The sequence below is a fragment of the Cetorhinus maximus genome, chromosome 3 (assembly GCF_964194155.1).
Source record: "Cetorhinus maximus chromosome 3, sCetMax3.hap1.1, whole genome shotgun sequence".
NCBI lineage: Eukaryota > Metazoa > Chordata > Chondrichthyes > Lamniformes > Cetorhinidae > Cetorhinus > Cetorhinus maximus.
In genome coordinates, this window is record NC_135881.1 from 64,022,260 (window position 1) to 64,035,250 (window position 12,991).

The following is a 12,991-nucleotide window of genomic DNA, read 5'->3' on the forward strand; positions in this document are numbered from 1 at the left end:
CCCCTGCTGGCCTACCCTACAGCCTGCCCTGCTCCTGTGGTAGACCCTGCAGCCTGGCCTGCTCCTCTGCCCTTCCCTCCAGCATGCCTTCCTCGGCAGACCCCCTGCGGTGTGACCTGGAAGTGGCCATTGTGAGCAGCCTACAGGAGGCTGCCAGGCCTTCCTTTAAACAGACTGTTGGGTTGCCATTGGGCCCAGTGGTCTGTGCACGCCCGCCACCGTCCACATACTCCTGCTGTTCACAGGAGTTGGCAAATACGCCGGGCTGGCCTTAATTGGCCCAACTGCACAAAATGGTGACACGGACCCAATCGCGGGTGCCAATCGGGTCCCCGCCCACCTGTGGCCGCTCCAGTTCCACCCGCCCGACAGGCAGAAAATTCTGCCCATTCACAAGACAGCCCAATCTCTTACTTTATAAAACTCAATGGTATGTAAATAATTTGAGAATTTAATGAACACAACCTGATAACATATGATCTATGGACTTTAATACAAAATGCAGAATGCAGTAGGCCTTTCATTTCTATTCTGTCAATTAAGGGGACCTGCATTTGCATCGTGTTGTAATGATTTGTATGCTGAAATGATAATCGTATAACCCCTTTATTATTTTATACTTTATTTTAATGATTGTCTATAACTCTCATGAATTATGATTACTTATTTTATTTGTGTCATCATCACAATTCAGCACCTCCCAACATGATTTTTCAATAAACTAATTATCTATCTATCTTCAGAGGTACCATCTTTCAGATTGCATGTTAAACTGCGGCTCTGCCTGCTCTCTCAGGTGGGTGGAAGAAGATCACATGGCACTATTTTGAAGAAGAGCAGGGGAGTTAACCCTGGTGTACTGATCAAATATTTGTCCCTCAAACAACATCACAAAAACAGATTATCTGGTTATCATCACATTGCTATTTGTGAGAGCTTGCTGTGGGCAAATTGGCTGCCATTTTTCCTGCATTATAACAGGAACTACAATATTGCTCCAATGTGATTAGAAGCGTCCAGTGGTCCTGAAAAGCACTATATAAATGCAAGTCTTTCGGCATTACTGTTATTACAATGAAAAGCAAATATATCCAGATGGATGTATTAACCGCCAGTGCTCGATGTAACTCATTTCCACTGTAACTTTAATTTATCAATCTGCTAATGTACAATGATGTCCGAATGATTGTCAGCGTTTTTTGGCCTCGGCACCGTAGCGTCAATATATCGTCACTTCTAATCAAAGTCTCGCTTGTGAATTGCTTTCAAAACAAGAGTTGATAACAGACCAAATTGATTTAGACAAGAAACAATTATTGCCTCATTTCAATAGGACTATATCACAATGAATGAAACTCTACAGCAAGTTGCCAAAACAGCCTACAAATCTACGATCAAACCAATGAATGATTGTTGACAAACGAGATTAAATATTTAGGGACAGTAGGAATGTACATAACTGTCAACAACGTGCTGCGACTTGCAGCATTTAAAACGAATCGCTTTAATTCAATCCAGTACAGGATTTTTTGTTCATAATGTGTTGCATCATCTTGGAGACATAGCAATGATTGAAGCGTGTCCTGTAGTTTATAATCCTCTGATTCTATTTTGCTTATAACAAAAATATCAGTGTACTTACTTTCAAAATTCATACTGGATTTTAAAGTTTTTTTTTGTCATTTCATGCTTTACTTCAGTTCGCACATTAAACAATAAAAGCTGTCGTAACTTGTTGGGCTCATAAGCAAAAAAATTAAGATTGCAAAATAACTCGCTCCAGCCATACTTGAAATTATTAATACCAGATTCACCCAGTAATTTTCGTGATTATAAATGAAACCGGAACATTGAAAAGTTAGGCCGAATTCTCTCTTTATTCAATGGGTGTATGAAATAAAACTCCCGAGTGATATTCGGTTGTGTATGCTAGGGGAAGACCTTTCACCCTAGTTCCATCCTCTTGAAAGTTCCCACCCTTGTCCCCACCTACCCCTTCAGACCCAAGCCCTGCGCACCTCAAAACCTCTGAGAATCTCGCAGCGCCGGCTGTATCAATTTCCATCCCCGAACATTTCCAGTTCCTGAACCCTTGTAAACTCTCAAAGTTTACGCCTTCCACTCCTGAAGCTCAGAGTCCTATCTCCCTCGACTTCCCCTTTCTTGAGCCCCATCTCTCTGAAGCTTTCAGCTTCCTAGCTCCCACCTTCCTAGAAAACTCCAAAGATCAGCTCCCTCTAGGCTTGATACTCAGACATGTTTCATTCACATTCCTTTCTACAACCCGCGACACTTCACTCTGTTTACCATCGGTGTGCTCAGTACCCTGGCGCCTCCTCCACCCTGCCCTTAACCTCAGCTCCCTATAGTGCAGCAGTGTGACGGAGGGAGCCGAGGGTGCTGTCCTTTCACTCCCACGGCTCTCAATAACAGTGGCCGGAGTGAGGCCCGGGTTTACTGCCCGCTCCCAGGGGCCACGGCACAAACTCTCTCCCCGGTACAGCCAACCAATGCTGCCAATTATTCAAATTTCCGCACAGCTGCCAACCAATCAAGGCGCTTCCTTTGGCTCGGGCAGGGCCGGAATCGGATCGCGATTGGCTCCACTTTGTAGATAGAAGAACCCACCGAATCGGTTTCAAGGCGCCTCTTGCTGACGCGTATTGCGCAGCCAGACAGAAAGGGGGCTCCTGGAAACAGGCGGCAGGGAGCTGATGGAGTGACACAAATGGACAGTGGAGTCGGAGCTGGGTTGTTGCTCGGGTTGGGGCTCTTTTCTTTTGGCATTTGAATTATTTCCAGTATAAAATCATATCCCCCAAACATAAGTGTTCAAAATTTTAAAACAACAGAAACAAACTTTTGTATTTAATACCGTAGAATCAATTCCTGCAGCAAAGTGAAAGAAGTAGTTTGAAGAGAAGGAAAGAGCGAGGGAAAGTATGGCTGTGAGTAATTGTTTCCATCTGGATCTATGCAAACTTGCGAGCGCTCGGTGGCTGTTTGTGCTTCATCTGTTTCTCCAAGGTTTGGGACCCGTGCGGCCACAGGGACAGTACAACAGCGAAAGGGGCATCTCAATCCCTGACCACGGCTTTTGCCAGCCCATCTCGATCCCCCTGTGCACGGACATTGCCTACAACCAGACCATCATGCCGAACTTATTGGGACACACGAATCAGGAGGACGCCGGCCTGGAAGTTCATCAGTTTTACCCGCTGGTGAAAGTGCAGTGTTCGCCGGAGTTGAAGTTTTTCCTCTGCTCCATGTACGCCCCGGTGTGTACGGTGCTGGAGCAGGCTATCCCCCCGTGCCGATCGCTGTGTGAGCGGGCCAGGCAGGGCTGCGAGGCGCTCATGAACAAATTCGGCTTCCAGTGGCCTGAGAGTCTCCGATGCGAAAACTTTCCCGTCCACGGATCTATCGACCTGTGCGTCGGACAGAACAACACGGAGAAAGGCAGTCCGACCTTGGATCCCACCCAGTCTTTGCCTGACGCCGGCACCATTTACCCCCGGGGTTACCCCAGCAGGGAGCAGTTCGTTTGCCCCCGGGTTTTGAAAGTGCCCACCTACCTGAACTACCACTTTCTGGGCGAGAAGGACTGCGGGGCTCCCTGCGAGCCCTCCCGAAACAACGGCTTGATGTATTTCAACGAGGAGGAGCTGAAGTTTGCCAGGATTTGGATCGGGATCTGGTCGGTGCTTTGCTGCGCCTCCACTCTCTTCACGGTGCTGACCTACTTGGTGGACATGCAGAGGTTCAGTTACCCCGAGCGCCCCATCATCTTCCTGTCGGGCTGTTACACCATGGTGGCCATTGCCTACATCGCCGGCTTCCTACTGGAAGAGAGGGTGGTCTGCAACGAGAAGTTTGCAGAGGACGGCTACAAGACCGTTGCCCAGGGAACCAAGAAAGAAGGCTGCACCATCCTCTTCATGATGCTCTACTTCTTCAGCATGGCCAGCTCGATCTGGTGGGTGATCCTGTCCCTCACTTGGTTCCTGGCAGCCGGGATGAAATGGGGTCATGAGGCCATCGAGGCCAACTCGCAGTATTTCCACCTGGCCGCCTGGGCAGTGCCGGCCATCAAGACCATCACCATCCTGGCCGTGGGCCAGGTGGACGGGGATGTGCTGAGCGGGGTCTGCTTCGTGGGCCTCAACAATGTGGACGCGCTGCGGGGCTTCGTGCTGGCGCCGCTCTTCGTCTACCTCTTCATCGGCACCTCCTTCCTGCTGGCCGGCTTCGTGTCCCTCTTTCGCATCCGGACCATCATGAAGCACGACGGCACCAAGACCGAGAAGCTGGAGAAGCTGATGGTCCGGATCGGCATCTTCAGCGTCCTCTACACCGTGCCGGCCACCATCGTCATCGCCTGTTACTTTTACGAGCAGGCTTTCCGCCAGCAGTGGGAGAAAAGTTGGGTCAGCCAGGCTTGCAAAAGTTACGCCATCCCCTGTCCCCACAGTGAGCATCCCCACATGAGGCCGGACTTCACCGTCTACATGATCAAATACCTCATGACACTTATAGTGGGCATCACCTCAGGCTTTTGGATCTGGTCTGGTAAGACTTTACATTCATGGCGCAAGTTCTACACTAGACTCACAAACAGTAAGCACGGGGAGACGACAGTGTGAGAAGCTTTTTAATCACCATTCCAAGAGGGAGGGAGAACACACACAAAGTCCCAATTTTGAGATGTGACAGACTATATTTCAAGTACTGTACATTGTAAATAGCACCTGTAAGATTTTTGTAATTATATATTTGTATTTAAAATATCACCTCCAGAGGTGTATCTTGTTTCCCCAATGTGTGGAGGATTTTTTTTTTCTCTTCTTGAGGGGGAAAGCACTGGTTGTTTCAGTGCTCGGAAACCAAGGATTGTCGTAACTCAACCTGTAGTCGAACACCGAGAAGGAACTGCAAATGAGTCAGACTCGAAAGTTAATCCTGGTGCCTGCCAACTCGCATGTCTGAATGTTGAACCTTTCGAGACATAAATTGGACCTGGAGGCAATGGGACAATTAGTCTTACCCCGGAATGAAAGGCTTCCCTTGGGTCCTAACGCCAACCATGTTAACATCGCTATTCGTTACACAACTTTAGAACAATTGAATCGAAGGCGAGGGTAAATTAAAATAAATTAGACTAAATAATGGTTTTATGCATTACTTTCACCTCTGGACGCCAATGTTACAATCTAGCATGATCCAAATCTGACGGGTGTCCTGCTTCCCAAATAATTAATTTTGGTTGTCTTACATATTAATCTACCCCAACTGGATTTGTACAAAAATGCCGGATCAAAATGAGTCTGAAATTACACAGGGCGTAGGAGCACTTAGTTTTGCTATTTATTTTGATTAATTCCTCAATTTCCAGTAGTAATTTCATTGGCTGATGCTCCAGTAAAAAAAACTCCATTTAAGTTAATTTAGCCATATTGAAAGATCACTCACCCTCAATGCATCTTTGTTATAGATTGTTTTGACTTGACTTTGCTTCAACACTTTTGTTGGAGAGCAGAAAATACTGCTTTTCTGTAGGATCACATAAAGGAATTGTTTAAAAGCCTAAAAAAACAGGTGGCAATGTTTATATTTAACAGGCATTGAACAGCTGAATAAGCAAAATTAATACTCTTGGTAGCCTTTTATGTTTTTTTTAAAGAGCAGGGGGAATGGTGAACGTCAGAATCATGTGAACGGGATTGAGCTGAGGGTAATGTTAGGACCCAGAGGTAGTGTTGTTATGGGGTAGAGCATAATAAGACTCAATCAATGTTTTATTAGTGCTAAAATGAACCCATTCCCATTCTATTCCAAGTGAGTGGTCCAGAAAACAGATTACCTGTAGAAATAATCTGTAGTACCATACCCAGCACATTTAATCCATTGATTAAAGTTTGGGGCATTTCTGTCTGAAAATGGCAAATGCCTTTTTCTTTTCCATTGTGCGATATTACAAGCATTTTAGTACAAGCATTTTAAAAGCACCATAACTGCACATACAGACATTTTTATTGTACTGTATTTTAAGATAATTTGCATGATTGTTATCAAATAATTAATAGGAGTCTGTAGCCATAACACCATACAAGCCTGTACTCATGGTTCAAATTCATTATTGGCTTCAAGTCCCCGATGAGCAAAAATTGTCTGAACTTGGTATTCATTTATTCTTGTTCACCATTACAGAATCCTTTATATTTATAGATCAATAGAAAAGTTTATATATTCCATATTTTTAATTTCTTTGAAATAAAACTTCCAACTTTTTGTACAAAAATTAAATTGAGTCTGCCTTTACAGAAGTTTGTGTGCTTTAAAAAATAGGAACACGCTGTCACAACATATTGTTCACTTGGGTATTAAATTCTGTCTTCTGCAGGAGAATGCTGTTTGGTTTGCTATTTGATAGATGTTGTTTTCTTAGCTATATTTTTATATGCTTATCTGCTCTTTGATATCAGAACAGATGAACAGAGACCTTTTTGGTTATAATGTCATATTGTTTTTCATAAAATATTTTAACACTTTTAAACCTCACCTTAATGTCACACATTAAATAAGATTTCCCTGATCCATAAGTAAACAACAAAAGCACAAATTTTCCCATTAGTCTACATGACTTCAGATAACCCATTAAGAGTCTATCCAAACAATAATTAAAAAACAATTTTTGAAAGACCAGATATTCTAATAACTATTGTACACCAAGATGTACTTGTATTTCTGGATCTATGCAATACCAATAGAAGTAAATTGGTTAGCCCTTTTAGGTACTTAAGGATACATTTTAACAATAAATAGATTTCAAAATATGTGAATATAAATCAATGTTTACCAGGGTTAGAAGATCAATATAGAATTTTAAATACAGCAAGTACTTATTGAAAAAAATAAACAAAGACTGCATTTAAGTGTAGGCAGTCAAATGTGGTAGGATCTCAAATATACTATGTGTTGGCAGCCTTGCCTCTTTTTTTTATTATTTTGCAAAATGCTGTGATCTGCATGTTTCTCTGATTCTGTTTTACAATATGATATACACAATTAGAATTTTTGGAGGTGAGTATTTTATAATCAAGTGTATCTTTTGAAGCTATAAAGACCTGTACTCCACAATTGTGACACAATTTTTAATTCTGACTCGACAGTACCAAAAATACATTCAAATGTTGCTTACCTACATGATTCTAATCGGGTTTGCTGATTATACAGTTGTTTTTAAATTAATGTTAATAGTGAGGATGAAATGTAAAAAATCAAAATGGTAAGTGGTTTCGTTACCTCAAAGTCTCTTGTTTTAGCATCAAATCTACTGGAACAGCTTCAGGATCTCAAGTCTATGATACAAGCGTACTACTAAAGTGGAATTCATAACAGTCTGTGTACTTAATTTCATTGCAATAACCGTTATAGTTTTATGAAGATAAATGTATGCATTTGTCAAGGTCACACACCAGCTGTTTTGTGATGCTTTTCTAAAGGTAGTCGACCATTATTAACTCCCTAAATCTGTGGATATATTTATGCATATCCCATTCAGAATGGGCACTCTAATCCTTGTTTATTTCCTAAGGGAGTGGCAGATTATTCCAGACATGTGACTAGATTTTGGGAACCAAAATTTTTGGTTTCCCTTTAGTTCTTGGATCCTATTTTTGGAAGTTGGTCATTAAATAGTACTTCCATAAGCTTCATTATCCTTCATCTTTAAGTAGTCGGGCACACCAGAGGTGCCTTTATGCATTTAAATTGTGTAGTTTTAAGCTTGTCCATTGCTAATTACTGAACTGAAAATTACTCTATATGATCACGCAGTGAATGCGTATTTTGAGAGGTGCACACTTGGTGAATAATTTGAGAGTAAAATTCGTATAAATTGTAAAAAAAAATATTGGGAGTAATGTTTAAAGAATCAGATTGTCAAAATCTATGTTTAAAACAGATTATTGACTAACTGCTCATAGTTAAAAGATTAAAAATACACCACAATGATTCTTACCATTTCAAAAGGAGTTTGAAATTAATATTTTATTGCAACCTATTTATCACTTAGGTATTTTCTTCTAACAAGAAGATTCAAAATGTAGGAACTGTGATATGGGTTTACTTTATTTTTAAATGTTTGACCATTAAAAGGATTTCAGTTAGCTCAAAATATTAACGTTAAACATTGTTAAAATACCACATTAATGGTTGCCTTTATTTCATCACATCTCAGGCAAATTATTAACCTATATTTGCATTTTCACTTAATCTGGGCAGATATTGTTAGAAATAACATTGTTAAATAACTGATGCCAAAATACATTTTCACTACTTATTAAATCTAATATTCTGGCTGATGGGATTTTCCATGATGCAATCTACAAAATAAGCCTTTGGTATGCAAATTGCTTAGTTCCAAGCCATCGTATTAATACAGCATTTTGTTTTAAATAACCTTACCTGACCAGCAATTCTCAGGCTTTTGGTTCCACAGATGAAATTACATTTTATTACATTTTATAATCTTTATTATCAGCTTTTAAAAGATAGACTGTCAGAAGCTGCTTTAGCTCCTAGGTCAAGAATGTTTGCATACTGTTTTCCTGACAGGGGAGCTATGCTTCGTCGCTGCCTTGGAATTCCTCAAGTCAACCTTCAAAGCCAAGGTACTTGTAATAGGACATAAACATGGTATTAGAGATTTGCCTTCTTATTAGTGTTCTCACCATAATGTGACTTTTATTATGAGTCTCAGTCAAAACCAAAACCTTTTTACAACATTTTTAAAAATGAAAACAAATTCACAAGGTTTTTAGTTGCTGTAAAGTAAGATTGTTAAATCCTGAAGGACATGTATCAAACAAGGACTGTACCAGTCTATAAATTTGGGATTGTAATCAGTTACAATCTGTGAAAGAAGAATTCTAGAGCCAAGTTAAATTAACACATTACTACAAAATAACTCTTTCAGTAGGTCTGATAAAGAGCATCAGCACTAAAGTATTTTGCATACACAGTGGAAGGAAGAATGTTATGTGTAGTTAAACTGGAGTATCACGTTGATGATTTTATATGACAGAATAAAGAGAAAAATTCATAGTGAGTTGATGCATTAATTAAAAAAAATCAAATAGGAAGCCACACCTGTTGGCTGTGCATAGTTGGGAACCCAAGCACACACTCCACATAATTTTCTGCTATGTGTCGTCAAGCCCCCCAGTGACTGTATTTGTAAATCTGCCTGTAGTTTTTCCTTGAAATGCTGCAACCTCATATACGCAGGCAGAGGGAAGTGGATTATTCTGTTTAATCACTCCAGTCTTAGTTCCTTAATCAACTGCAGCACAGCATCAGTGATGCGCATATCAATCTCTTCAGCTTCAACCTTATAATTTATTTCAACAAAAACTCTGTTTCTGCCCCGCAATGCACTTCAAAATAACCCTCCCACTCCCACTTTTATAAAGTGTGGATGTAGCAAAGTACAATCAAAGTTTATATAGTCATCAAAATGTGAAGGTTGTGAACCAGGAGGTGCATTCACTAACCCAGTCAAAGTGTATTCACAAAAATGGATACATTCCAGTGCTTTTTAGAAAGGGTTACTTCATCATGCCTAATACCTAGAAATAATGATACCAGTCATGTTATAGGAGCAAGAACAAATGACTGCAATAATTAGTGGTAAGAAGGCAATATTTTAAGCCAACTGGAAAAAAAATATTCATGCTCTTGAATAAATGTTGTAATATTTTTCCATGTAAGATTGACCAATTTGTTGCGGATGAGCAATACATATGGCCTGCATAATCATTGTAGCTTAGGTCCCAAAAAATAAATAGAAAAAATACTTTTTAGTTGGATCATGGCAGTGGAATATTCTTATAAGACCAGTCAAGGACCATCAGTATAGTATCTGATATTTATGCGTTCAGGTTCATATATATGATGATTAACCCTACTTTGCTATAATACAACAAATTTAATGAATCAAAATGAAAAAAAGACTTTATTTATACAGTATCTTACCTGATCTCAAGACATCCAAATTACTTCAATACCAATCAAATTACCTTTAAAGTGTAATCACCTATAATATAGGAGGTGAAGCATCCCATTTGCACACAGCACGTTCCCACAAACAAATGATCAGATCATCAGTTTAGGTGTTGGCTGAGGGATAAATGCTTGCCAAGACACTAGAAGAGGTCCTCCTGCTTTTTGTCAATTAAAAAAAATTAATTTATGGGATGTGGGTGTTGCTGGCTAGGCCAGCATTTATTGCCCATCCCTAATTGCCCTTGAAGGTGGTGGTGAGCTGCTTTCTTGAACCGCAGTAGTCCCTGTGATGTAGGTACAGCCACAAGGCTGATAGGGAGGGAGCTCCAGGATTTTGACCTAGCGACAGTGAAGGAATGGTGATGTATTTGCAAGTCAGGATGGTGACTGGCTTGAGGGGGGATCTTCCATGGGGAGAATTTCCCCCCCACTGTGGGGGGGAGTTGTGCTGGGGCGGGCGCAGACCCGATCGGCGCCCCCGATCAGGTCATCACCACCATTTTACGTGGGTGGGCCAATTAAGGTCCGCCCTGCGTGTCATGCACCCGGAAGCATTGTGCACTCCCTGTGTAGGCAGGAGGTTCCCTGAGACGAGAAGCACGAGAAGTCTCCCTGAGGCAGAGAAATTTTTTTTTTTAATTTTAAGATGTCACATGAGCTGGGACATGTCAATGAATTTTAATGAAAAGCTTTATTTATAAACTCTTCTTTTACTTAATACCAGATATATTTACACTGCAACATTACAAATGTTTGCCTCCTCCCTAACTAACACCCAGTGTCCCAAAAGTCTCTCTTTTGATGTGTGCAAGGTACTTAACCAATCAATGCCCTCCACCCGTACATCCTTAACCTTAATACAATTAACATACCATTAACAGATTCCCCTCTATTAAATCAAAAATTTATAACACAAACAATATTTGAAAACAGATTAAAGAAAAGAAACAGAAATATGATTTTCCATGTTCTGTATACCACATCATTACACCAAACGTGTCTCTTCTAGGAACTCCAATAGTCTTTTATAAACCCGCCCATGGATGAGGTGCCATGAAAAATGCAAAGGCCGCCTGGGCTTTTCGCCTGCCTGCCAACCTTAAGGGCAGCTTTCTTAATAGGTTTAATTAGTTAATTAGTGGCCTTTACAGGCCTTTTACAGTTCAATGGGCGTGCAGCCAACTGGGCTGTGTGCCCGCCGAACTGAAAATCTAAATGACGCGTGGTGAATTTGGGACGCATGCCCAACGTCACCCCGCATCATTTTACGCCTCAGCGAGCGGGCCCTGCCCCTGCTCGCCAAGCTGAAAATTCTCCTCCAGGTGTTGGTGTTCCCATGTATTTGTTGCCCTTGTCCTTCTAAATGGCAGTGGTCGTGAGTTTGGAAGGTGCTGCTTAAGGAGCCTTGGTGAGTTTCTGCAGTACATGTTGTAGATGGTACACACTGCTGCTACTATGCGTCAGTGGTGGAGAGAGTTAATGTTTGTGGATGTGGTGCCAATCAAGCGGGCTGCTTTGTCCTGGATGGTGTCAAGCTTCCTGAATTGTTGGAGCTGCACTCATCCAGGCAAGTGGGGAGTATTCCATCACACTCCTGACTTGTGCTTTGTAGATGGTGGACAGGATTATATGGAATCAGGAGGTGAGTTATTCACCGCAGGATTCCTAGTCCCTAACCGGCCCTTGTAGCCACAGTATTTATATGGCTAGTCCAGTTCAGTTTCTGGTCAATGGTAACCCCCCCAGGATGTTGATAGTAGGGGGTTCGGCAAAGGTAATGCCATTGAATATCAAGGGGCAATGATTAGATTATCTGTTGCCAAGGATATTTTATTAATTCATTCTGAAGCCAGTTGGTGATGTAAGAAACCAGATACCAATCTTTTACTTAATACCAGATGTATTTACACACTGCAACATTACAAATGTTTGCCTCCTCCCTAACTAACACCCAGTATCCCAAAAGTCTCTCTTTTGATGTGCGCAAGGTACTTAACCAATCAATGCCCTCCACCTGTACATCCTTAACCTTAATACAATTAACATACCATTAACAGATTCCCCTCTTCAAATTAAAAATTTATAACAAACAATATTTGAAAACAGATTAAAGAAAAGAAACAGAAATATGATTTTCCATGTTCTGTATACCACATCATTACACCAGATGTGTCTCTTCTAGGAACTCCAATAGTCTCTGAAATCATTCTTTTTGTAAAGCAATCCAACAATTGATGAATTATATCAACCCATTTAATCTTAGAGATTTTTTTTACACTAGCAAAGCCAATTCTTAACCTTTTATCTGTTGCACTTTTTGTCGAATGTATGTTATCCCACAGGGAACAATAATCTACTTAACATTCAACGGGCAAACTATTCTCTGCCCACCCCTTGTATAGAATTTCCCCTAAAATATCTGACAAGTAAAAGTCAATGCCTATTGTTTGTCTCCGCAGCTGAAGTACATTTAACAGTCCTTTTCATTTTCTTAGCTTCCCAGGCCAAGGGACAACATTTTCCATTTTCACCCATAAAGAACATTATAAAACCAGCTGAACTCGAATACCTATCCAGAAGATTGGCATGAGAAGTGTCACTAAAAAATGACTATTTCATGTCCTCTGTCTAGAAACTTGAGTATGCATTTATCGGTATTTTTTAAAATATATTTTATTTGCCCTTAAAACACAATCGATTGTAACATGCTTCATCATAGTACTTAGTTCCAATACATCAAAACTAGTATCTGGTCTTGTCTGAGCGTATAGCTGATTCAACTGTCCAATCAAGTTTCTTAACTTCTGTTTCTTCTTTAGGTGTGACATCAATTTCTGTGACAACCTAGCATGATTTATTAGTATATGAGTCACACTTTCTGGTTAAGATTGTTGATTCAACGTTACCCCAGAACAATTCTGCTTAA

General features: G+C 40.9%; 1 protein-coding gene across 1 annotated transcript; it reads left to right on the top strand.

Annotated features, from left to right (window-relative positions):
- The first annotated feature begins 2,564 nt into the window (after positions 1 to 2,564).
- fzd1 (frizzled class receptor 1) lies at positions 2,565 to 6,303 on the top strand. Its single transcript, XM_078538466.1, has 2 exons — positions 2,565 to 2,763; positions 2,881 to 6,303. Exon 2 carries the CDS (start codon positions 2,943 to 2,945, stop codon positions 4,641 to 4,643), a length of 1,701 nt encoding a protein of 566 aa, XP_078394592.1. The 5' UTR covers positions 2,565 to 2,763; positions 2,881 to 2,942; the 3' UTR covers positions 4,644 to 6,303.
- Positions 6,304 to 12,991: the final 6,688 nt, after the last annotated feature.

Coding starts and splice junctions, on each gene's coding strand:
- fzd1 (XM_078538466.1), top strand. CDS start 2,943: ATGGCTGTGAGTAATTGTTTCCATCTGGATCTATGCAAACTTGCGAGC.